At 42.6% G+C, this 26,425-nt stretch overlaps 1 protein-coding gene across 4 annotated transcripts in view; it reads right to left on the reverse strand.

Moving 5' to 3' along the window:
• Positions 1-767: 767 nt before the first annotated feature.
• The window catches only part of LOC140453977 (mothers against decapentaplegic homolog 4-like), a 138,712-nt gene continuing 113,054 nt past the window's right edge, over positions 768-26,425 (reverse strand). For all 4 annotated transcript variants that reach the window (XM_072548865.1, XM_072548867.1, XM_072548864.1 and 1 more), the window contains 4 exons: positions 25,225-25,408; positions 18,514-18,682; positions 14,966-15,104; positions 768-6,028 (listed from right to left, as the gene is read on the reverse strand). In XM_072548865.1, coding sequence (XP_072404966.1) covers positions 5,817-6,028; positions 14,966-15,104; positions 18,514-18,682; positions 25,225-25,408 — 704 coding nt within the window. In that variant the 3' untranslated portion in view covers positions 768-5,816. The remainder of the gene's footprint in view (positions 6,029-14,965; positions 15,105-18,513; positions 18,683-25,224; positions 25,409-26,425) is intronic.

The following is a 26,425-nucleotide window of genomic DNA, read 5'->3' on the forward strand; positions in this document are numbered from 1 at the left end:
TGTGTGTGTAGGTATGGAGCACAGGTATGAGAGTGAGAATGTGTGCAGGTACAGAGCACAAACATGACAGTGAGAGCGCAAGCAAGAATGCAGGAGTGTGAGTGTAAGTGCAGTATGCATGTGAGCGAGAAAGCAGGACGGCAGAAGCATGTACAAGAGTGAGTGTATGTGACAGCCTGGCGGTTGTGTCCATGTGTCAGTCCATCTCTTTCCCTAGCCTGCAATGAAGACATTTTTTTCAGCTCCAAACAATAACGAAGCATTGCTGAATCTAACTCCATGGATTACCCAGTTTTGAAAATATTAGCATGCTACTGTCAATGATAAATCACAACATTCTATTTGAATAACCAATTCAGTGCCAATAGAGCATTTCTTCATACACCTGTGTGACTCTACCACTGCCTACTGACCCGGACTTTCCCTCTTGGCTGACTTCTTTATTTGTAAGGGAATAAGACAACTCTGAGTTTTATGGAAAAATAATTTTTCAATTGTAAGGCAGTAATACCCCAGATCCCTGCCAGCTTTCAAATAACTACTTAGAAAATGAAGGACATCCCTACGTCACTCCCTGTCCTAACCTTACATATTCCTGCCTTCCAAACTGGCAAAAGCCTCCCACCCAGTCCAAATATGGTCAGGTCAATTGCAAAGCCACTGTAACTCACCCGGCTGAGATGAACAAAGTTAAGTAATTCATATTGGGATATTCCTTGAGGATACGTGGCTCAAAATTATATCAGTGTACTGTCAGGCAGAAGGAATAATGAGAGAATGGCAGAAAAGCTATTTACAACACAAGTTAAATTTCTCACAAACATTTTGTAAAAGATCAAGTACACAGATTACTGACACGAGATTTTATACACGTGACGAGGGCAGCTTCAACCTCCTCTTTACACACATCAAATACCGACAAGCCTTACTGCTTGCCAGGAACAATACACATACAATAGGCTCTAAACAAATTTCCAAATCAGATGTAGAGTATTGGCACTCATTTGTACCAATTATTTACTTAGTAACTAAGTATAAATAGAACAGGAAACAAGCCTTACCATGAAATATAGTTGAAAATCTAAGTGCTCCCATAGCTAATTCTGTGCTGGGGTACAGTTTATATCTGGGGCAAAAACTGCTACATTAACGTGGAATAGTTTAGTATTAAAGGATTTTTCTGTTCAAACTCCCACTGACCAAGGCAATTAGAATCTTTCTTCTCCCCAAATCCTTCCTGCTCAAGAGGGATGTGGCAATGTGGCGCTGATATTACTTTTGGGATCTGTTTGCACAATGACATACTGACGAGCAGCTTACTAATTTGCCATGGTTTTCTATGGGTGAGGAGATAGTTGCAGGGAAGTGAAGAAAGATATTGCAGAATCAATTGGCTTTAAGTTCATTGATGATGCCCATTGCTTCAACAGTAAGGAGATGAGTTGTTCATGTATTACATTGTTGTCTCGTGGATGTAGGTTTGCTTGCTGAGCTGGAAGGTTTGTTTTTCACCTCAGTAAGCAAATCTACATCTAGAACCGCAACCTGACTACAAATCTTCTCAAAGCTCGCTATTGTTGTCTCATATTTGACGTTAAACCAAATCTTATGTACAGATCCAATTGCAAGCACCGATTCTTGGGAGATATGGTGACAGCATAGCTTTTATAATGTGGCTTCATGACATAACTCGGAAGGCTGGTCATTCTCTCAAGTGTATTGAGAGCATAGTCATCAGCAAACATCCTCTCACCTAGTAGCTGCTGTGATCCATGTGCCTTTTCAGATTCCTGAATAGGGTATGTGCTATGTCACAATCTTTGTGTGTATACAAGAATATAGCTGAAGAGTACTTGGTAAACAGAACTGGAGCCATGAATGATGCTAATCGTGGCAGGAAAAGCATCTGTTAAGATTCATTATTCTATATCACACTGACCATCATGGAATGAATAGACAATCAGATCAGCTTTTCAGGACAGCTGTACGATAAATCAGCTTGGGCAACAAAGGCCTTTCTGAGATCCCCATCTAACAGTATTCTTGAATTTTATGCACTACAAAGATTACGCTGAATATTTCTTGATCAGCACGGAAGTTCTATTGCAATAACTGACAATGACCCAGAAAGAACCACCCCGTTCAACTCCTGAAAGGCAAGGTTGCAGCAAGAATTGAAATACAGTAGTATACTCAGTCATCTTTGGCCAAATACTGATTACACTTAGTCAGATATGTCCAGAAGAATAAGCGAATACATTGGTCAACAAGTCTTGAAGAACACCTGCAAGCCTCAAACTGCTGAAACTGTTTTTAATCTTCGGCAAGGTTCTATTTGTATGGGTTGAGGCCTGCCGGCTGTTTAATAGTTAATCACTCCCATAGACTGTACCTCAGGTGACACTCTGATGATGTTATAACCTCTAAACCAACTTTGAATTCTACTCAAATTTCTGACACAATTGAAAGAATTCCATTAATTAATTTGATAGCTTAGCATGCTTCCTGCAACACAGAATTCAAACTGTCCAAGGACACTGGAGGGTGAGATGGGGTGGTGGAGTGCATGACCCCAGCACCACCCACAGCAGCTTCGAAGTGGGAGGGGACATTGGAAAGAGATAAAACTTCAGCTTATGTTATCAGGATGCAAGCCCCAGGTAGCTTATGGTGAAGGAATGGGATGGTGAAGCTTTGGGTAAGAGGATAACAGGAGAAATTATAGTACATGTTTCAACGGCATGATAAGAACAGAAAGAAGGTGGAGACACAATCTAGCAGAAGAGGCAAACAGTCAATCAGGATAATCAGGGCTATGGACAGGAAACTTGAGGAATCACAATTTATACTCAATTAGAAGATCAGAGACATCAGGGTGTACATCACGCTATCTGGGAGGGGAAAATGGGACTGTCAAAGTGCATATTCCAGGTGCCAGACTGATGACATCCTTCTTAGATTGATAATTATCACAAAATGAGACTTACAGTAAGCAATCCCTTCACCCTTTCCCATACCACACACAGCTTGATAGAGAATCCTACAAGAGGATGACTGGAGCAAAATGTGAGGTGGCCGGGTGGGGAAAAAAAGCAACTCCGATCATACGCAGTTAATGCACTTCTGTTACAGGAAGCAGTGGTGATGGTTAGGATTTCATCCTGCGCCATGAGAAGGTTAATGGAGAAGACATTATGCTATTGTCATTATGGAGCAACAGAAAAGTCCACTTTTCCCATTCAGTACAACAAAAATTACAACAAATAACACTCCTGACTTGTCCCATTTAAAACTGAACAGTTGCCACAGCCAATCGAAATGCAGCTCCCATTGCAATGTCCTATTCAGCATTGGTTACACCATGTTTTAAATACTCCATAGAGCTCCCATTTCACTGTCCAAACAAGAAATCAGACAAATATAATTACAATCCTTTGAAAGTTGAGATTTAGCAATTGTATCGCCAGCAGAAGAAAAGAGGAGCTCACAGCAGACACAAAGACTGAGCTGCCTCATTGCTCCACTTCAGTGTGATTGGTGCGCTTCGGAACTCTACTTCCAAGAGTATGATATAAACCGCAAGCTTATCATGATCAAGAGAATCCTCAGCCATTTAGAGCATGCAGTTCTTGAATCTAGTTCCAAGTTTTGGTCAGCATCTCTTCTTCCTCTTCCTGAAGGAAGCAGCCCTTGTGACGGTCTTGATTTTAGATTAGTTTACTTAGTGTTGTAACAGGCCCCTTGGCCCACACTGACCCTGTGAGCAGCATCCCACCCAGACCCATTCCCCTACATTTACCCCTTCAACTAACATTACGGGCAATTTAACATGGCTAATTCACCTAACCTGCACATTTTTGGACTGTGGGAGGAAACCCACGCAAGACACAGGGAGAATGTGCAAACTCCACACAGACAGTTGCCTGAGACGGGAATTGAACCCGCGTCCCTGGCGCTGTGAGGCAGCAGTGCTAACCACTGTACCACCGTGCTGCCCACTATAGGCTTTTGTTTGAGATAGGCAACAATCTGTACACATGAACAAAGACAGCAAGTGGCAGCAAAATGATAATCACAACTGAGCCTCATCCTGTGTCAGCTGACGAGGAGGGAATCATTACTGGAGAGCAGGACACTAAAGCTGCAATTAGGAGGAATAAAGGCATTTGGACCAAATCAAACACTGGCTATATATACAGCTGGTACACTGATTCTCTATTAAAGTGGTAGACAGGTCTATTCTGGGTAATGCAGTGAAAGGCCATGTCCTGACTACAAGTTGACTTGGCAAAGGAACCAAAATAGAAGTGAATCCAGATAAAAACAAAACCACATGTATAAGACAGTTACAATTCTGCACTGCACAAACGTCAGAGCCAGATCAGAATTGTTCTATGCTGTATTTGTAGACATTACAGTGGCACATCAGCATTCTATTGCAACTTTCAAACAATATGGGACTAGATCAATTTAGGATATCTTGTTGGCATAGACAAGTTAGACTGAAGGGTTTGTTTCTGTGCTGTACAACTTGATGTTCGGCTGTTGCAAAGCTCAAACTACAGGGAGTAAAGTGAGAAGAGGTAGTATGAATGCTGGGACTTATAGAAGACTTGTAATACCTCAGCTTACAGTCATTCACAATCCAATAGAACCTAGATGAAAATCACTGAGGCTGACAGTTGAATCTTCTTCTCTTGCAAGAACCTAGATGTGATAATTACGCTTGTGGCAGGGCCTTCAGGCTTTGCAATAATAGAATATGTGCAATCATTGGAGCTCTGCTGCAGAGTTAGTGTGTTCCAAGTTTATCCTCAAGCCTGAAATGCTGAATAACAAAAGTGAACGACAAAGAACTCGATGGACTGTAATGCCTCGTCTTTCAACGATGGAAGGAGTCAGGTGCAAATGTAGTAAGCAATTTGCTAAAGGCAATGGAGCAGCTTTCAGACTGTCAATCCTCAATCTGCTCTGGAAGTAAATTCACCAGATTATGAAATACTTTCAAAAACCGCAAGAACTGCAGATGCTGTAAATCAGAAACAAAAACAGAAGTTGCTGGAAAAGCTCAGCAGGTCTGGAAGCATTTGTGAAGATAAATCAGAGTTAACATTTCAGGTCCAGTGACCCTTCCTCAGAACCATCAGTTGCCAGACTTGCTGACATTTCCCAGCAACTTCTGTTTATGAAATACTTATACCCAGCCATGTGAAGACTCCATTGAGGAAAATATATGCAGCATACCATGATGTACTATATTATTAGATCAAGTAGTTAAAACAGTCCTCAGCAATTTCACCTCTAGCTTTAGATTGTGGCACAGTATAGTGACATTGAATGATAACAGAACAACTGGGCTTAAGTTCTCGAAAATGAAAGTCACACTGAGTATCTACTGCCCAGGTCATAAGTCTAAAAACTGTTTGAAGATTCTTGTCCTGATAAACCGGTTATACAGGAAATCCAAAATTAGAGCAAGTAAATCTGCAACAAATTCCGCATTAGGAATTGAACTGGAACCAGATCATCTGTTATTTGCTGCAAATCCTAATTAGAAAACTAAATAAATACATTTTGTAGAGGTAAGGGCAGCAAGTTCCAAAAGCATCTCCAATGTAGTTGTAGTGTGAATTTTTCATGACCATGATTTAAAGAAAATGGTCAACAAGCAATAAGATAAACATAAACATATAAAAATAAAGTTATGCTGTATCAGTCTGTCTTGACTGCTGACGTCCCAGATTCAAGTGATCAGTTTACAAAGTTTGATAATAAGTAAGAGGAAGAAGACGACAAAACTCGGAAGGTGAATTGTGTCAGTTAACAGATCCTGGGTCAGTAATGGGCATAGTGTGCAGGACCTCATCCAGAAGCTGCAGTGCTCGGTGCAGGTGGACCTCGATCCAGCAGGGGGTGTGTTTGATGCTCTGCCGTGGATAATCTGGGCCCCAGCCCTTTACAAAGCTCAGACGGAGGATGCAGAGACGCCTCAGATCATCAACACCTATTCCTGCAGCTGCAGAAAGACCTGAAACAACAGAGACATTTCAGCAATTTAGGGCAATGATAAGAGTGGAGATAAGTATTAAAAGACCCACAACATTAGGAGATATAGTTCAAAAGGCCGGTGTTACATGAAGCATAACGTAACTCGACTATGAGATCACCTGTATAACAATCTGATCTTGTTAAAGATGCTTGCAAAAGTAATTGATTCAAGGAATGAACCCATATCACAGTCACAGAACTGCAAATGAGTAAAACATCAAATGGAGAACAAGCAACTCCTACTATCACATCATTTTCGGGAGGGGGGTGTCACGGGAGAAATATCTGGACTTTGGGGAGGGGGTATGGTGGTGATTGGAAGGTTGAAATGTTGATTGAACTGAGCTATTCACTTTGCAGTTAGAATGTCCTCAGAAGCTTACAAATAAAAGGTGGTAGAATCAGAATTTATCTCTGTCATTCATAACACAACTTCAAACAGTTTCAAACTGAAGATCTGACAATTATCAATAATTACATTCAAACCTTGAGTTTACTATTTCCCAATTCTTAAGGAATAATGTCTGGAAATCATTGGATGTCTGAGAAGTAATGAACGTAAGGCATGCAGTGTTACTCTCCTTACCAGAGAGATCATTGCATTCATTTCTGCAGAGAGTTGTAATGGGGAAGATAGTGAATCATAACATTGGCGCACCATGCAAAGCCATATTGCCAGCACTAATAAAGAACAGTTCAGAGTCTTTGACTGACTCCACACAAAAGAGGGTTTTGAACTAGCATTTACACAGCCTTTGTTTCATCTCAGTTGAAGAATTGGTTGGAACAAATGGTTCTACATACCATATTGTCCAAGCACCATTACAGAATAAATTGATAATATCCACCGAAATTTGTTACAGATAGTACCTATAAGGACAGTTTTCTGAAACTGTTCCAGGTGTGTCCAAAGACTACAGTACTCAGCTCCTTTCAACAAAGGAAGCACCAAGCAGATGCTCGATGTTTACCTTAAGGACACAGCTCACCTGCACTCAGGAAATTTCCAAGTTCAATATCATCTTTATTCAAGCAATGTCAATGGAAGTGAAAACTTGGAAGCGTGGCAAATAGTGAGGATGAAATCAACTGAATAGTGAGGATGAAATCAACTGAATAGCACCAGTCCAGAATTAGGTGAGCAGAACGGATGGGTAACTGGGAACCATTCAATAGGATCATGGCTGATCTCATCTCAATTCAACTCCACTTTTCTGCCTGCTCCCCATAATCCTTCAACTCATTACTAATTAAGAATTTGTTTATCTCCTTCCTAAATTTATTCAATGTCCTAGCATCAACCACACTCTTGGGGAGTGAATTCACAGATTCATCACCCTTTGAGAGAAACCATTTCTTCTCATCTGTATTTGAAGTCTGCCTCCCTTTAGCCTAAAACTATGACCTCTCATTACAGGTTGTCCTGCAAGGGGGAATATCCTTTGTGTCGATTTTATCAATCCCCCTTAGCATCTTCTATACCTTATTAGATCTCATCCTTCTAAATTGAAGAACAAGCATGCACATTTTTCAATTTCTTTGCAATGCATATCACTGCTATTTCTGATCATTGTCTCTAGATACTGTTGCTATCCGCTTTGCTATATCTTGTTTGTGCTTTTACGTAGTTCTAGTTTGTTTTTAGGCACATTCAATGGCCATTATTTTTCTTCCTTAGTTTGTGCTCCAATGGCATTTTTAACCAAGTTGATTTTCTGACTCGTCTGTCATATCTTTAGCAGCAGAGAGCGGCGGGAGCTGGGCGGAAGTTCAGGCGGAGCGCAAAGCCGGTCGGGAAGGAAAGTGATTGCTATATAAAGAACTTACCTCGACGCCAACGGTCTTTTCGCAGCAGAGAGCGGCGGGAGCTGGGCAGAAGTTCAGGTGGAGCGCAAAGCCGGTCGGGAAGGTAAGTGATTGTTATTTGAGTGGCTGTGTTCTACAAGGTAGGGTCTCCCTCCCTCCTCCTCTAACCTAAATTAAGAGTCCACAGACTTGCCACAAAAAGAGGGTCTAAGGAAGTTTGGATTGAAGAGAGATGCTTCAGCTCAGGAGTCTTTGACAAGGTTGAGTGAAGTGATTACGCCACAGTTGAAGAGGGTGAAGACATGACTGCCCAGCTGGTTCAGTGCGCTATGTGCTTGATGTGGGAGGTCAATGACTCTGGTGTGTCTGGCTTGTATATATGTGGAAAGTGTGTTCACGTTCAGCTATTGACCGAGCATATTGCAGCACTGATGAAAGAACTCGAGGACCTTAGGCTCATCCGAGAGAACGAGATCTTTCTGGACAAGACCTTCAGCGAGGTTATTACACCAATCATGCCAGAAGAGAGCAGAAGTGAGCAGAAGACGATGAGGAAGGCAGAGAGGAGACAGGTGCAAGAGACCCCAGGAGAAGTATGTGTCATGAACAACTTGAAGCTTTTGGAAACAGTAGAGACTGATGACACTGCCAGTTCGCAAGGCGGCCAGGTCTGTCAATCAAAAGTTGGCACAGAGACAGAGCGGAAGAGTCGGACATCACACAGAGCCGTGGTAATCGGGGACTCCATCGTGAGAGGAACTGATCAGGGTTTTTGTGGCAGCAGACGGGATTTAAGGATGGTGTGTTGCCTTCCTGGGTGCCAGGGTGAAAGACATCGTGAACAGAGTGCAGGACATCCTCAAGGACGAGGGTGAAGAGCCAGAGGTGGTGGTACATGTCGGCACAAATGATGTCGGGAAGAAGAGGAGGAACATACTACAGCGGGACTTCGGAGAACTAGGAAGAATGCTGAAAAGCAGGACGTCCAGGGTGGTTATCTCCGGTTTGCTTCCAGTTCCTCAGGTAGGTGTGGCCAGAAACAGGGAGATAATGGACTTGAACGTGTGGTTGGGGAACTGGTGCAGGAAGCAAGGATTTAAGTTCTTGGATCACTGGGGTATATTTTGTGGCAAGCATAAATTCTACAAGAGAGACGGCTTGCACCTTAATAGGTTAGGGACCAGCATTCTGGCAGGCAGGTTTTTTACTGCAACACAGCTACATTTAAACTAAGTAGCGGGGGGTGGTGGTGGTGGGGACAAACTGGATGTTTAAAAAGGAAATTGAAGGGAAAGTTAGAACAAGAGAAGTCAAGAAAGACAACTGTATCGATGAGGCAGAAAACTTGGAAAGGGATCATACTGCAAGGTTGAGTGAAATAGGGGTTGATGGATAGGGTGAGGGCAGAAACAAATTAAAAATACTACACATGAATGCACGAAGCAGTAGACATAAGATGGATAAGCTTGAGGCTCTTTGGAAATTGGCAGATACGATATTGTGGGGATAACGGAGACGTGGCTTCAAGTGGACAGGGCCTGGGAAATGAATATTGAAGGTGACACATGCTATCGTAAGGACAGACTGACGGGCAGGGGGACAGGGTGGCCTTGTTGGTAAGGGAGAATATTCAGTCCCTTGCGCAGGGGCACAGAGTGTCAGGGGATGTAGAGTCAGTGTGGATAGAGCTGCGAAATACTAAGGGTAAAAAGACCCGCTTCGGAGTCATCTACAGGCCCCCAAACAGTAGTCTGGATGTCGGATGTAAGTTGAATCAGAAGCTGAAATTGGCCTGTCGCAAAGATGTTACTACTGTTGTTATGGGGGATTTTAACATGCAGGTAGACTGGGAGAATCAGAATGGTATTGGACCTCAAGAAAGAGACTTTGTGGAGTGCCTCAGAGATGGATTCTTAGAGCAGCTGGTGCTGGAGCCGACCAGGGAGAAGGCAATTCTGGATCTGGTATTGTGTAACGAACCAGAATTGGTCAGAGACCTCAAAGTGAAGGAGCCATTGGGAAGTAGTGACCATAATACATTAAGCTTCAATCTGCAATTTGGGAGGGAGAGGGTACAATCGGAAGTGACAGTACTTCTGTTGAATAAAGGGAACTATGGAGCTATGAGGGAGGAGCTGGCCAAAGTTCAATGGCGCAATACCTTAGCAGGGATGACCGTGGAGGAACAATGGCGGATATTTCTATGTATAAGGCAGAAGTTGCAGGATCAGTTCGTTCCTAAAAGGAAGAAAGATCCCAGAAGGAGGCATGGGCGGCCGTGGCTGACGAGGGAAGTTAAGAAACATATAAAGTTAAAAGCGAAAAAGTATAACATAGCAAAGATGAGTAGGAAAACTGAGGACTGGGAAGCTTTTAAAGAGCAACAGAAGGAAATACGCAGAGGAAAAATGAGGTATGAAGGTAAAACTGGCCCATAAATATAAAGGAGGATAGTAAAAGCCTTTTTAGGTATGTGCAAGGCAAAAAAATGGTTAGGACTAAAATTGGGCCCTTGAAGACAGAAACAGGGGAATAGATTACGGGGAACAAAGAAATGGCAGAAGAATTAAATGGGTACTTCAGATCTGTGCTCACTGGGGAAGACACAAGCAATCTCCCTGAGGTAACAGTGGCTGAAGGACCTGAACTTACGGGAATTTATATTTGCCAGGAATTGGTGTTGGAGAGACTGTTAGGTCTGAAGGTTGATAAGTCTCTGGGGCCTGATGGTCTACATCCCAGGCTACTGAAGGAGGTGGCTCAGGAAATCGTGAATGCTTTGGTGATTATTTTCCAGAGTTCGATAGATTCGGGGTCGGTTCCTGAGGATTGGAGGATGGCTAATGTTATACCACTTTTTAAGAAAGGTGGGAGAGAGAAAGCAGGAAATTATAGACCAGTTAGTCTGACCTCAGTGGTGGGAAAGATGCTGGAGTCTATTATAAAGGATGAAATTACGGCATATCTGGATAGTAGTAACAGGATAGGACAGAGTCAGCATGGATTTATGAAGGGGAAATCGTGCTTGACTACTCTTCTTGGTTGGCTGATAGGGAACAAAGGGTAGTGATAAACGGCTCCATTTCGGAAATGGCAGGCAGTGACCAGTGGGGTACCGCAGGGATCCATGCTGGGACCGCAGCTTTTTACAATATATGTTAATGATATAGAAGATGGTATCAGCAATATTTGCTGATGATACAAAGCTGGGTGGCAGGGTGAAATGTGATGAGGATGTTAGGAGATTACAGGGTGACCTGGACAAGTTAGGTGAGTGGGCAGATGCATGGCAGATGCAGTTTAATGTGGATAAATGTATGGTTATCCACTTTGGTGGCAAGAACAGGAAGGCAGATTACTACCTCAATGGAATCAATTTAGGTAAAAGGGCAGTACAGAGAGATATGGGTGTTCTTGTACACCAGTCAATGAAGGCAAGCACGCAGGTACAGCAGGTAGTGAAGAAGGCTAATAGCATGCTGGCCTTCATAACAAGAGGGATTGAGTATAGGAGCAAAGAGGTGCTTCTGCAGCTGTACAGGGCCCTGGTGAGACCACACCTGAAGTACTGTGTGCTGTTCTGGTCTCCAAACATGAGGAAAGACATTCTGGCTATTGAGGGAGTGCAGCGTAGGTTCACGAGGTCAATTCCTGGAATGGCGGGATTTCCTTACACTGAAAGACTGAAGCGACTGGGCTTGTATACCCTTGAGTTTAGAAGACTGAGAGGGGATCTGATTGAGACATATAAGATTATGAAAGGATTGGACACTCTGGCAGCAGGAAACATGTTTCCGCTGATGGGTTGAGTGCCGAAACAGAGGACACAGCTTAAAAATACGGGGTAGACCATTTAGGACAGAGATGAGGAGAAACTTCTTCACCCAGAGAGTGGTGGCTGTGTGAAATGCTCTGCCCCAGAGGACAGTGGAGGCCCAGTCTCTGGATTCATTTAAGAAAGAGTTGGATAGAGCTCTCAAAGACAGTGGAATCAAGGGTTATGGAGATAAGGCAGGAAGAAGATACTGATTAGGAATGATCACCCATGATCATATTGAATGGCGGTGCAGGCTAGAAGGGTTGAATGGCCTACTCCTGCACCTATTGTCTATAATCCAATCTTAGCAGCTGATCCACAAAGAGAAATCTGTCCCTTCAAGTTATCAGTCATTTCAGCAATCTTTCCTAAAATCCTGTATGTGCCTATGTCATTTTGCCAACCACGTCCTTTCTTCACAAAGCCCCACATCTTTAATCAGCAACATCTTAAAATTAACCCTAAACAAGGAAACAGAAAATCATTTGCACCAATACCTTCAGCAAACCATGTAGAGAAAAATTCATGTCACATGCCAACAACAACTGAACAACGGAATCCTAGTAGCATATAAACCCACCAACACTCTCAAACAAAAACTAACAAACTTAAAAGACCCAGTACAACACATGGACAAAACCAATGTCATCTACAAAATTCCATGCAAGGACTGCCACAAACACGACGTAGGACAAACAGGAAGAAAGTTAGCCACCAGGATGCACGAACACCAGCTAGCCACAAAAAGACACGACCCTCTCTCCCTCGTAGCCCTACACACGGATGAAACAAAAACACCATTTTGACTGGGACAACACATCTATCCTGGAACAGGCTAAGCAAAGACATGCCAGAGAATTCCTAGAGGCCTGGCACTCCAACCACAACGCATAAACAAACACATAGATCTAGATGCCCCTCAGAAAACGAACAGGAAATGACATCACCACAAACCCCAGGAACCCCATCCAGGAGAAAGATATAAATAGAAAGCAGGAGACAACAGCTTCGCTTCACTTGGAGGTCGCCACTGATGATGTTACCTAGCCAGGTAATGAAACGTCTGGATATCAAACCTACACCCTAAACAACTGAACTGTAAGGATGACAACTAACTTGCCTGCTTTAGTTGACAAACATGGGGATATTATTTCAAATAGAAAATGTTTATAGTGAATCAGGGTGCAGAGAACAATCAATATACATGGGGAGAACTACCTGCTTGTCCTGAGCTTTCCTAGCTAGGACAGCACTTTCTGGAGGGCTAGCAACTGTTTGCATGGACGCTACAAACTTCTCCCATTTCCACTCAGCCTTTGTACATCCTTTTGTAGGCATTTCCACCCCCTTAAAATAAACATCCTCTCGAATTTCTCTTTTACTACTTGTCGGCTGTCTGTGTCTGCATTTATGCCACAGTCATCAGCAGAGTTAGACATCTTTCCATTCTCAAAATTCCCACCTCTGCAATTTCTCGAAGTCTCCAGATGGGACATGCTGTTAATATGCTTGAGTTAATCTGTAACTTTGGAGGTTATCACTGCAGCTTCCTTTATTTTAAGAACAGCATCTTCTCTCTGGCAGCTGTGGCCCTGTTTCCTCTAGTACTAACTCATAGGCATGGAGAACAGCAGTCTTTACTGTCACAGTCACCTGAGAGCTCCTCTGCAAGACTGGAGTACGTCTCCACCTCTATCCTCATTAAACACTAAAAGGAATTCAGCAGCATTGTTTCAGACAACTGGCATTTATTTTCTAATGACACAAAGTACGTGCTCTCTCTCTCTCCTCATTAAATTTAGATATCAGACAAATATTATTTGCCAGAGACAAAGAACTATGGGGGTCACACATTATCGATAAAACAGAGACATATCATGCTATAGCAAGTCACAGTGAGTTCAACTATGTTGAGTGTCAAGAGTGTAGGGCAAGGCTGCACAGTCTTTACTTTAATGCTTGAGTGTAATAGGTAAGACTGATGAGTTAATGGCATGGATTAATGGCATGGGTAGAACTTAGGAATGTTAAGGGCAGCTACTTTACTGCGAGTGAATTGTAGGCCCCAAAGAGTCAGTGGGGAAAAAGAGCAGCAAATATGTAGACAGTTAACAGAGATGTGCAAGAGTAATCTCAGGTCATTATACTGGGGGATCTCAACTTTCCCAACGTAAATTGGGATAGTTATAATATAAAGGGTTTGGAGGGGACAAATTCCTTAAAACCTGTGCAGCGGAGCAATGTAGGGAGCGGTTTCAAAAAAGGAGCTCAGGAGAGTACATGTCCAACTTGTACCCTTTCAAGGAAATTCTAGCAACGCTAAGTTCAGAGATCCTTGGACATCGAAGACAATTCAGGACTGGATAAAGAGGAAGGAGTAGGGCAGCTGTTTCCCTTGGTCGAGGGGTCAATCACGAGTGGGCATAGTTTAGGGTAAAGGGCAGGAGATTCAGAAGGGACTTGGGAAAAAATATTGCCACTCAGCGGGTAGTGGGAATCTACAACGTACTGCCTGGAAAGGTAGAGGAGGCCGGAAACAAAGCCTTTAAAAGATATTTGGATACCTCAAATATCATAACAATCAAGGATATGGGACAAGTGCAAGAAATTAGATTAACATACTTTTAGTAGTTATGTCACTACAGACTCAATGGGCCAAAGGGCCTTTTCTGCAGTGTATGAATCTACAAATCTATAAATTAATAAATATGTGGAGTGCAATCTTGATCATCCTCAACTTTTCCATTCAATACACATACTACAAGCTTTTCTAATTCCAACTTGAACTCCTCCCTTTCTAATCTTCTCCTTTCTCTTTTGAATTCAAGTTTGTTCATTCTCTTTTGAATTATGGCTTTTTTTTCTAACCAATTGAACACTCACAGAAACATTGTTTCCTTCCTCAAGCTTCAAGTGACAACCCAAGTTTTGAAGTGTCTTCAGGAAGCTGAAGGTTCAGCATCTTTTCCAATTTAGGGTTGATTTAAAATTAACTTCCAAAACCACAGATTCCATCTCAACATTGATGCAAAAAGGAAATGGACAAATTTGCATCCTGACTAAATTTTTCACTTTAGGCAGTGCTACAATTTCTTTGGAACACTTGTTAGAGAACAAACATGCACGTGGATACAAAGAACTTCTCCGGTTTCTTTTGCAGACTGCAATGGGATCATTGACATCTAGAAGAAAGGGCAGATGGCACCTTGTTTTACATTCTCAAAGAAGGGGAATGTTTTCGATGTTCGTTCTGCAGAGACAAGCAATATATACGTGGGATGTACTGATACTTACTAACGGCAGGAGCAATGCCTCCCACAGAGCCAGGGCCTGGAATGTTCCCAGCCACAGCTGCGGCCTGAGCAGCAGCTGCTGCCTGTGCTGTGGCTGCCTGTTGCTGCATCTGTCGGTGACACTGACGCAAATCAAACACCTGCACAGAAACAAGATAGTGACAAATTACACCCCATTTCAGACAAACTAACAAGACAGTGCTCCTTACCTTGAAATAAAGACAAAAGCACTAACACATGAACAGTGCCTTTTGCAATCCTAGGATGTTCCAAATTGCTTTACAGTCAACAAGGTGCTTTTGAAATGTGGTCAGAGGTAACAGAGCAAACACAAACAGAAAGCCTTCACAGACAACAATGTGGCAATAATCAGATTATTTGCAGTGATGAGAATGGAGGGATAAATATGAGCTGGCTCGACAAGGTTACCTCACTCATTTGTCAAATTAGTGCAATGGGAAAGTGGGAACATGCTTGCTTTCCAAGGTCCCAGCCTGATCGACAGTGCAGCATTTCCTCTGTGCTCAATGGAGTGCTAGCCTTAGTTTTATTATTATTTCATGGGATGTCAGTGATGTTGGTTGGGCCAACATTTGTTTCCATCCTTACTTGCTCTTGGGAGAATAACGGTGAGTCAACATAGAGTCATAAAGCATGGAAACAGACCTTCAGTCCAACTAGTCTATGCTGACCACGTTCCCAAACTAAACTCATCCCACTTGCCTTGCTTGGCCCATAACCCATTCAAACCTTTCCTAATCATGAACTTATCCAAATGTCTTTTAAACATTATAACTGCACCTGCCACTTTCTCCGCAAGTTCATTCGACACATGAACCACACTGTACAAAAAAGCTGCCCGTCATATCCTTTTTAAATCTTTCTCCTTTCAGCTTAAAAATATGCCCCCTCGTTTTGAACTCCTACAGCCTATGGAAAAGATCCTTGTCATCCACCTTATCGTGATTTTATAAACCTCAAGAAGGTCACCCCTCAACCTCATACACCCCAGTGAAAGAAGTCTCAGCGTTTCCAGTCTATTTTTATATCTCAATCCTCCCATTCCTGGCATCATCCTGGCAAATCTTTTCTGAACCGTCTCCACTTTGATAATATCCTTAATATAACAGGGCAACCAGAACTCCACATAACTCTGTACAACCTCAAAATTATGTCGCAATTCCTGTACCAAAGGTCTTAGCAATGAGGGCAAGCGTGCTAAATGCCTTAAAATACGCTATCTACACATGATTCAAATTTCAAAGAATTATGTACCTGAACCGCTAAGTCTCTGTTCTACAACACTACCCAGGACTCTTCCAGGAACCGGATAAGACATGTCCTTGTTTGTGTTAGCAGAATGCAATACCTCACATTTATCCAAACTAAACTCCATCTGCTATTCGTCAGCCCATTCCTGATGAAGGGGTTATGCTCGAAACGTCAATTCGCCTGCTCCTTGGATGCTGCCTGGCCTCCTGTGCTTTTCCAGCGTCATACTTTTAAAGTCTGATCTCCAGCATCTGCAGTCCTCATTTTCTCCTAGCCCATTGAACCAACTGATCAAGATCTATTTAGAACCTTAGATAACCTTCTTCACTGACCACCATACCACCAATTTTGGCGTCATCCATAAATTTATTAACCATGCCTCCTATATTCTCATCCAAATCATTTCTATAAATGACAAAACAAAAGTAGACCCAGTACCAATCCCTGCAGAACACAGGCCTCCAGTCCAAAGAAAACCTTCAACCACCACCCTCTGTCTCCATAAAACCAATTCTGTATCCAATTGGCAAGGTCACCCTGAGTCCCATGTGATCAAACTTAAGTAATTTGTCTACAATGCAGAACCTTGCCAAAGACTTGAACTGTTGTAATTCACATGACGTAGGTACATCTACAATACTTTTACAAAGGGAATTTGACGCTCACCTGCAGCAGTATGTACCATTTACAAGATCCATTGCAAAAATTCATGAAAGAGCCTTCGTCAGCACCTTCCAAACCCATGACTACTACCATCCAGAAGGACAAGGGGAGCAGACAGATGGGAGCATCACTCCCTACAAGTTCCCCTTTCAGCAATTCAGTATCATGACTTGGAAACATATCATTGTTTCTTCACTGTTACTGTATCAAAATCCTGGAACTCCCTCCCTAGTGGCACTGTGGGTCTATGTATAGCAAATGGTGGTTCAACACAGCAGCTCATCACGACCTTTGCCATTACAACAGGGATTGCCAATCAATGGGGTGGCACAGTGGTTCAGTGGTTAGCAGTGCTATCTCACAGTGCCCAGGGACTCAGGTTCAATTTCGGCCTCGGGCAACTGTCTGTGCAAACTCCACACATTCTCCCAGTGTCCGAATGGGTTTCCTCCCACAGTCCAAAGATGTGCAGGTTAGGTGAACCAGCCACGCTAAATTTCCCATCGAGTTCAGGGATGTGTAGGTTAGGTGCACTTGTCAGGGGTAACTGTAAAGAATGGGGAATGCATTTGCGTGGGATACTGTTTAGAGTGTCAGTGTGGATTTGTTGGGCCAAAGGGCCTGTTTTCACATTGTAGGGATTCTATATTCAAAAAATGCTGGCCCAACCAATGACGTCCACGTTCCATGAGCTGCTTTGGGATGAGTTTTGTTTTATAATGATCTTTTAAGCACTTTAGGATGCTTGACTATGTTAAAAATTCAGTAAAAATACAACTGCTGGTGAACAGAAGGTCCAGCTACACCAGAATTCAAATATTTGAACACCTGCCCAGGAAGTGCTGCTGAATTGTTCATAATTCCATCTGTTCTCAATGACCAGACTAAATCTACCTTCAGAGGTATCAGAAACCATTTTAAAGTTCTGAGAGAACGAGTTTGGCTAAAATTCACAAAGAAAGGAAAACACCTTGCATTTATAGATTACCTTTAATGAGAAACCAAAGAATTAAAATCTTCTCATGAAATGAAAAATTGGATACTGAGATGAAGGATAAAGCTCAAAAGTTTGGATAAAGAACTAGAGAGTGTTCCACAACAGAGGAACATGGGCGACAAGTAGTGCCATAAAGGGTTAACGGGAAGAAGAATGGGAATCAGAATCAGAGGCATCGAGTTCTGAGGATGGGTGGTAGGGAGAAGTTTGGGTTGCAGAGATTGGAAAACTTGAGGATGAGGTATTAGTAATCGGGATGCAAAGCAAGCCTGCAAGAATTGGCTGATTAATAAGCAGGATGGGATGCAGGAAGCAGAGGTCTGCATAAATTGAAGCTTACAGAGAACAGAGAATAAATATATAATGGAATTTATGATGGATCTTTGTAATTAAATACCTGAAAGACAATATTTCAATTTGCTGTAGAGTATTTGTCGATAAAAACTTAAGCAATAAGTTAAAGATGCATCACAGCTACCACATACTGAAAAACCTGGGACAATTCATCCTCTCTTTTGTTTTCTCAGGCATGTTTGTTTCATTGCAACAGCATGGTTTAGACTGAAAACATTGCATTCCACACTTGTCACAATTGAGAATGAAGAATCCACTCTCACCTTGATGTACGCCCCTGGATAAATTTTATGTACAGCATCTCCAGGTGCACGGCCTGCCTCTCGGTCCAGATAGTAGCTTTGTACAAATACTGCATGATCACTGAGGCATCGCATCCAGACATCACCCTCACCACGGCACTCCAGCTGGATCCCCTTACCAATGTGCAGTCTTGAACACACAAACAAGCACAGAAACTAGTCCTTCATTTCCATTCATAGTCTCAGTTACATTTTTAAATACAAAATACATTACATACACTTGCAAATAGGTTGGTAAATTCTATGCTATTTCACCAAATTCTGTCATAACCTGCTACAAGGAGCATTCTGGGAAAGGTGGGACCTGTACAAGCAGGACGGGTTGCACCTGAACCAGAAGGGCACCAATATCCTGGGAGGTAGGTTTGCTTGTACTCTTCAGGGGAGTTTAAACTAATTTGGCAGGGGGATGGGATCCGGACTTGTAGTCCAGCAAGTAGGTTAGCTGTTTTTCAGGATGCCCAAGAATGTAGGGAGGCTGTGGAGAAGGTAGAACTGACAGGGAATACTTGCGGACACAGAGATGGGCTCAAGTGTGTATCCTTCAACGCAAGGAGTATCAGAAATAAGGTGGGTGAACTTAAGGGGTGGATCGGTACTTGGGACTATGATGTTGTGGCCATCACAGAAACGTGGATTGAAGAGGGACAGGAATGGTTGTTGGAGGTTCCTCATAACAGTTGTTTCAGTGAGATTGGGGGGGGTGGTAAAAAGGGAGGGGGGTTGCGTTGCTAATTAGAAATAGTATAAAGGCTGCAGAAAGGCAGTTCGAGGGGGAGGTAGTATTGGCTGAAGTCAGAAATAGTAAAGGAGCAGTTACCTTTTTGGGTGTTTACTATAGGCCCCCCAATAGCAGCAGAGATGTGAAGAAACAGATTGGGAAACAGATTTTGGAAAGGTGCAGAAGCCACAGGGTAGTAGTCATGGGCGATTTCAACTTCCCAAATATTGATTGGAAGCTCTTTAGATCAAGTAGATTGAACGGGGCGATGTTTGTGCAGTGTGTCCAGGAAGCTTTTCTAACTCAGTATGTAGATTGTTCGATTAGAGGGGAGGCCATATTGGATTTGGTACTTGGTAACGAACCGGGACAAGTGATGGTTAGTGGGTGAGCATTTTGGTGATGGTGACCACAATTCTGTGAATTTCACCTTGGTTATGGAGAGAGATAGGTGCGTGCAACAGGGCAGGTTTTACAGTTGGGGGAAGGGTAAATACGATGTTGCAAGACAGGATGTGAGGAGCATAAATTGGGAGCATAGGCTGTCAGGGAAGGATGTTGTTGAAATGTGGAACTTTTTCAAGGAACAGATACGACGTGTCCTTGATATGTATGTACCTGTCAGGCAGGAAAGAGATGGTTTTTAGATTAGATTAGATTAGATTACTTACAGTGTGGAAACAGGCCCTTCGGCCCAACAAGTCCACACCGACCCGCCGAAGCGTAACCCACCCATACCCCTACATCTACATTTACCCCTTACCTAACACTATGGGCAATTTAGCATGACCAATTCACCTGGCCTGCACATCTTTGGACTGTGGGAGGAAACCGGAGCACCCGGGGGAAACCCACGCAGACACGGAGAGAACGTGCAAACTCCACACAGTCAGTCGCCTGAGGCGGGAATTGAACCCGGGTCTCAGGCGCTGTGAGGCAGCAGTGCTAACCACTGTGCCACCGTGCCACCCATGAGGGAACCTTGGTTGACGAGGGAGGTTGAATGTCTTGTAAGGAGGAAGAAGGAGGCTTACATAAGGTTGAGGAAACAAGGTTCAGACAGAGCGTTGGAGGGATACAGGATAGCCAGGAGGGAGCTGAAGAAAGGGATTAGGAGAGCTAAGAGAGGGCATGAAAAATCTTTGGTGGGTCGGATCAAAGATAACCTCAAGGCCTTTTATGCGTATGTGAGAAACAGGAGAACGACGAGAACAAGGGTAGGTCCGATCAAGGACAGTAGTGGGAGACTGTCTATTGAGTCGGAAGAGATAGGAGAGGTCTTGAATGAGTACTTTACTTCAGTATTTACAAATGAGAGGGACTGTATTGTTGAAGAGGAGAGTATGAAACAGACTGGTAAGCTAGAGGAGATACTTGTTAGGAAGGAAGATGTGTTGGGCATTTTGAAAAACTTGAGGATAGACAAGTCCCCCGGACCTGACAGGATATATCCTAGGTTTATGTGGGAAGCAAGAGAGGAAATTGCAGAACCGTTGGCAATTATCTTTTCGTCTTCACTGTCAATGGGGGTGGTGCCAGGGGACTGGAAAGTGGTGAATGTTGTGCTCCTGTTCAAAAAAGGGAATAGGGATAACCCCGGGAATTACAGGCCAGTTAGTCTTACTTCGGTGGTAGACAAAGTAATGGAAAGGGAACTTAGGGATAGTATTTATGAGTATCTGGAAAGACACTGCTTGATTAGGGACAGCCAGCATGGATTTGTGAGGGGTAGGTCTTGCCTTACAAGTCTTATTGAATTCTTTGAGGAGGTGACCAAGCATGTGGATGAGGGTAGAGCAGTGGATGTAGTGTACATGGATTTTAGTAAGGCATTTGATAAGGTTCCCCATGGTAGGCTTATGCGGAAAGTCAGGAGGCATGGGATAGTGGGAAGTTTGGCCAGTTGGATAGAAAACTGGCTAACCGGTCGAAGTCAGAGAGTGGTGGTAGATGGTAAATATTCAGCCAGGAGCCCAGTTACAAGTGGAGTTCCACAGGGATCAGTTCTGGGTCCTCTGCTGTTTGTAATTTTTATTAATGACTTGGAAGAGTGAGTCGAAGGGTGGGTCAGTAAATTTGCAGACGATACAAAGATTGGTGGAGTTGTGGATAGTGAGGAGGGCTGTTTGCGGCTGCAAAGGGACTTCGATATGATGCAGAGCTGGGCTGAGGAGTGGCAGATGGAGTTCAACCCTGTCAAGTGTGAGGTTGTCCATTTTGGAAGGACAAATAAGAATGCGGAATACAGGGTTAACGGTGGGGTTCTTAGTAAGGTGGAGGAGCAGAGGGATCTTAGTGTCTATGTTCATAGCTGTTTGAAAGTTGCCACTCAGGTGGATAGAGCTTCTAAGAAGGCCTATGATGTATTAGCGTTCATTAGCAGAGGGACTGAATTCAAGAGTCGTGAGGTGATGTTGTAGCTGTATAGGACCTTGGTAAGGCCACATTTGGAGTACTGTGTGCAGTTCTGGTCGCCTCAGTTTAGGAAAGATGTGGAAGCTTTGGAGAGGGTGCAGAGGAGACTTACCAGGATGTTGCCTGGAATGGAGAATAGGTCGTACGAGGATAGGTTGAGAGTGCTAGGCCTTTTTTCATTGGAACGGCGAAGGATGAGGGATGACTTGATAGAGGTTTATAAGATGATCAGGGGAATAGATAGAGTAGACAATCAGAGACTTTTTTCCCCAGGTACAACAGAGTGTTACAAGGGGACATCAATTTAAGGTGAAGGGTGGAAGGAATAGGGGGGATATCAGGGGTAGGTTCTTTACCCAGAGAGTGGTGGGGGCATGGAATGCGCTGCCTGTGGGAGTGGCAGAGTCAGAATTATTGGTGACCTTTAAGCGGCAATTGGATCGGTACATGGATAGGTGCTTAAGCTAGGACAAATGTTCGGCACAACATCGTGGGCCAAAGGGCCTGTTCTGTGCTGTATTGTTCTATGTTCTAAGGAGAACATTCAGGTGATGCAGAGAGTTAATAAGCAGTTCATTCACTTAAGAACTGTGCTACAATTCAGGTTAAAAGTAGTGTTTTCAAAAGTAACTCTCCTCTTTTTTCCTACAACCCAGCAGAGAATTAGAAGTTAAATTTACTTCAACATTCTCAATCTAGTTTCATATGCGCCAGTCCATAGCACAATATGTCAAAAAAGTGCTTAATTGTAAATTTGACTCAGAGTTCTGACAGAAACGAGAGTAGCTTAGAGTTGCAGGAAGAGTGAAGTAACATTTCCCATATCCTAAAGAACTATGGATGATGAAATACATATAAGGGCAATGTTTTAGGCAAAGCTTTCAGTGCCACCAGCCTCAGAAATTTTTACTTTCTCTGCAGGATTGAATTATTTTTCAATAATTAGTAGCTTTGACTTTATTAAATGTGAGGAATTAAATTATATCGTTAATTGTAGTCAGTTGCTAAAAGACCTTTGTAGGCATGAAAGCATATGCCATAAGTCAAAACTAAAATTTACATTTGCTTGTTGTTTTATGGCTCAGATTTATATAAACTAAGGTTGATTCATAAAAATGCTTTTGAAATGGACATAGCTTTTACTTAAAGACACAACCATATTTGAAAATGGTAACTTAAAAATATGTAATAGGTCTATTCGTAACATATGGTTAGTTTGAGCTTGAATTAGATTATTTGTGGAGTCACACATGGCTCTTGTAGTTAAATGACATTGACAGATTTTCTAGAATTCTGAAATGTCTCACTTGGGTCAACTGTCAATTACTAGAAAGCAATATTACATACTCCAAGCAGATGGCCTAACTGTTCACCAGTGCCATCTTTTCTTGGCAAAGATCAATGGAAGCCTCAGAGATTGAACCTGTTATGAAAAGGATGACCATATAAAATGATTGACTTGTTAAAGAATGAATGATGAGGCACTAGAGAAATATCACTCAGATGACTATTAATGTGAAAGAGGAATAGGAATTAGCTACAGAGTACCTAGCCAATTCAAGATTGACCATGAACAAAAAAAAACAAAGTGTGAATGCTGTAAATCGAAAACAAAATCACTGTAAAAACTCAGCATGTCTGGCAGCATCTGTGGAGAGAAATCAGAGCTATTGTTTTGGGTCTAGTGATTCTTCTTCAGAACTGATCACAGCTAGGAAAAGGTTGCTACACATAAGCTAGACAAGGGATGGGAGGTGTGGTGGTGGTGGTGGTGGTGTTTTGGATGGATTGGGGAGGGAGTAAAAGATGGGTTGGGTAGGAGACAAGCAAGAGAAAAACAGCTGGGCAGACAAAGGAAAGAGTAAAGGTCAACCCAAGATTGGCCATGAATGACTTTTGCCCTAATAAGCCAATAAGAGTTTAAATGCCTCTGGTTATGGCTCTCGGTAGCAGTTAGTTGGGGTTAATAAGGTCTAGTTCTTAATGCTATGGTCTGCAGAAGAACGAAGGAAGATTAATGATGAACTGATCAGTATTACTGAGTCAGATATAGTATGAAACCAGTATGAGTGCATGAGTTTTTGGAATGCTAATGAGAATCTACTTGCACCGGGAGAGCTTTACAAGCAGACAAAGTAAACATTGAAGAAAATCACCTTGTTTTCAGTTAGAAGCATCAGGGATTGCTTGTTGTAAGAAAAAGACACATAGCTTAGAAACCCTGTGGCTTCAGTTTGCAGACGTCCTGAAATTGGATATACGGAACAGTTCTCTGAGAACAAGGAGATAGAACCCAGAACAGTTAGAAAGAGATAACTTGAGAGTAAGGGCTTAGTTTGAATGTTCCAGACCAGAAGTGCTCGTTTGAACCCTGATGGAGTATTTTGAATTTGAAAAAGTCTAAGTTCAGTTGTGTTAATAATCAAGACCAGGTATTGAAAACAGGAATTAAGTCAAACCTTCCCATGTGATGGGAAGGGAATTCTCTCTGGTGTTAGAGTAAAGGTTTGCTGCTGCGATAGATGGAACGTTGTATGTTTATTTGGTTTCAAAATCTTTCAAGTTGTGTTAGATATAAATAGCTTGGTTTTTCCTTTTTTATCCTCATTTCTTTTGCGTAATAAACTTCTATTTATTGTTCAAACCAAATCTGCAGCACTACAGTTTCTGTTTCAGTCAGATAGCACCATGTTAAATAAAAAAACAATGACCTATCAAGGCAGATCTGACTTGTGTGATAATAACATCGGAAATCATTAAATCTGAAATTGAAAAACAAAAATGGCGACCATGAAACTATAATCGATTGTTATCAAAACCAATCTGGGTCATTAATGTCCTTTAGGGAAGGAAATCTGCTATCCTTATCTGGTCTGGGTCTGTGACTCCAGACCTACAGCAATGTGGTTGACTTGTCACTGCTGTCTGCAACAGCCCAGCAAACCACTCAGTTCAAGGCCAGTTAGGATGGGCAACAAATGCTGGCCTTTCCTCCCAAGAAAGAATAACAACAAAAAATCATAGCTGAATGCCATACTGCCCTCAGCACACATAGGTATACTTTTCACATCGATGAACAAGGATTCAGCCGAACCTCGTCCCCTCGAATGAAGGATGCCCAAGCCCTGGCAGCAAGACATGTGGATTGAGCTTGGAATGTCCTGCTCAGTATGGATAGATACCACAATTGGTAGCACATTCACCCAATAAAACAAAAATTTACAGCAAAAGTCTCCAAGAGTTTCTGATTTAGGGACATTCACCATAGGCAGAGGCTCACAGATCACATGATGGAGGTGCAGTTCCCTGGGCATAAACTTAAAAGGATTGGTGGAAAAATCTGTTGTGACACTGCTTTGGAAATCTAGTCTAAAGAGAAACATATAGTGGACTGGGAAGATACTTCCTCATCACTTGAGGCAAGTACATTAGTTTGTAGGGTGAAGGAGAGTATACACAGCTGTGAGACAGCAATAGCACCAGTCAGCCATAAAGTCTCTTACACTAGTTTCTACAATATCACCATATACACTAACCTGGCCTTCTCGCTGGCATCAGTACGATGTACATTTGAAAGCTGGCCAAGGCAGAAGCGATCTCCTCCTGAAGGATCCACATAGCCATCAACTGTCACTACTGGGCAGCTTGAGGGAACTTTGAACATCTCCCCCACTTGCACATCCATTTCAAAGTATGTGATCGAACACCAGAACTCTGGACCTATAGAAGGGGACAGAGCAAAGAAGATGGAAGCACACCAATGGGTAGAGGGAAAAAGCAATCAGGACAATTTGACAGTTGCTGCACACCAATTACTATGCGCAGTTAAGGAATATATGAAAGGGGCCAGTAAAAATAAAAAATCTAAGATTGGAAAGTTTTTGGAATACAGAAAAGGAGAACCAAGAAACTGAGAAGGAAAGAAGAATAGAATATGGACACAATCTGGCAAGGAACATAAATGGACTGTAAAAGCTTCTATAAGTATATAAAAGGACATGTCTGACTAAGACAATGCAGATCTATTACAGGTAGAGAAGGGAGAATTTAAAATTGATAATATAGAAATGGCAGAGAAACTAAATGGTTACTTTGTGTCTATTTTTAGACTATATGATATAGGAGCAGAAGTTGGCCATTTGGCCTGCTTGCCATAGCTGAGGGAGGTGCAAAACATCTCCCAAAATTAGAGATCCGAGTGAGTAGGGAGAATGAGGAGTTGAAGGAAATTAGCAATAGCAAGATTATACTGAAGAAAGTAACAACACTGAATATTAATAAATCCCTAGGACCTGACAGTCTACCTCCCCGTGTGTCAGAGTGGCTATTCAAAATTTTATAGGTACTACAATGATTCCTGCAGATCGGAAGTTAGCAAATGTCACCACACAACGAAAGAAGACAGAAAGACGGAAACAGGAAGCATGGATCTGTTCATAGTACATTAGTACAGTCAGAGAACTATTGGCTCATACAGCACAGAAACAGACCTTTCGGTCCAACTCGTCCATTACCAGACATCTCACCTGCTCCTTGTCCCATTTGCTAGCATTTGGCCCATATTCCTTTAAACCCTTCCTATTCATATACCCACTAGATTCCTTTTACATATTGTAATTGCACCATCTCCTCTGGCAGCTCATTCCATACACACACCACCCTCTACGTAAAAAGGTTACCCTCCAGTTGCATGTTAAAATCCTTCCCCTCTCACCATAAAGCTACGCCCTCGTGTTT

This window comes from Chiloscyllium punctatum, chromosome 28, assembly GCF_047496795.1.
Source record: "Chiloscyllium punctatum isolate Juve2018m chromosome 28, sChiPun1.3, whole genome shotgun sequence".
NCBI classification, from domain to species: domain Eukaryota; kingdom Metazoa; phylum Chordata; class Chondrichthyes; order Orectolobiformes; family Hemiscylliidae; genus Chiloscyllium; species Chiloscyllium punctatum.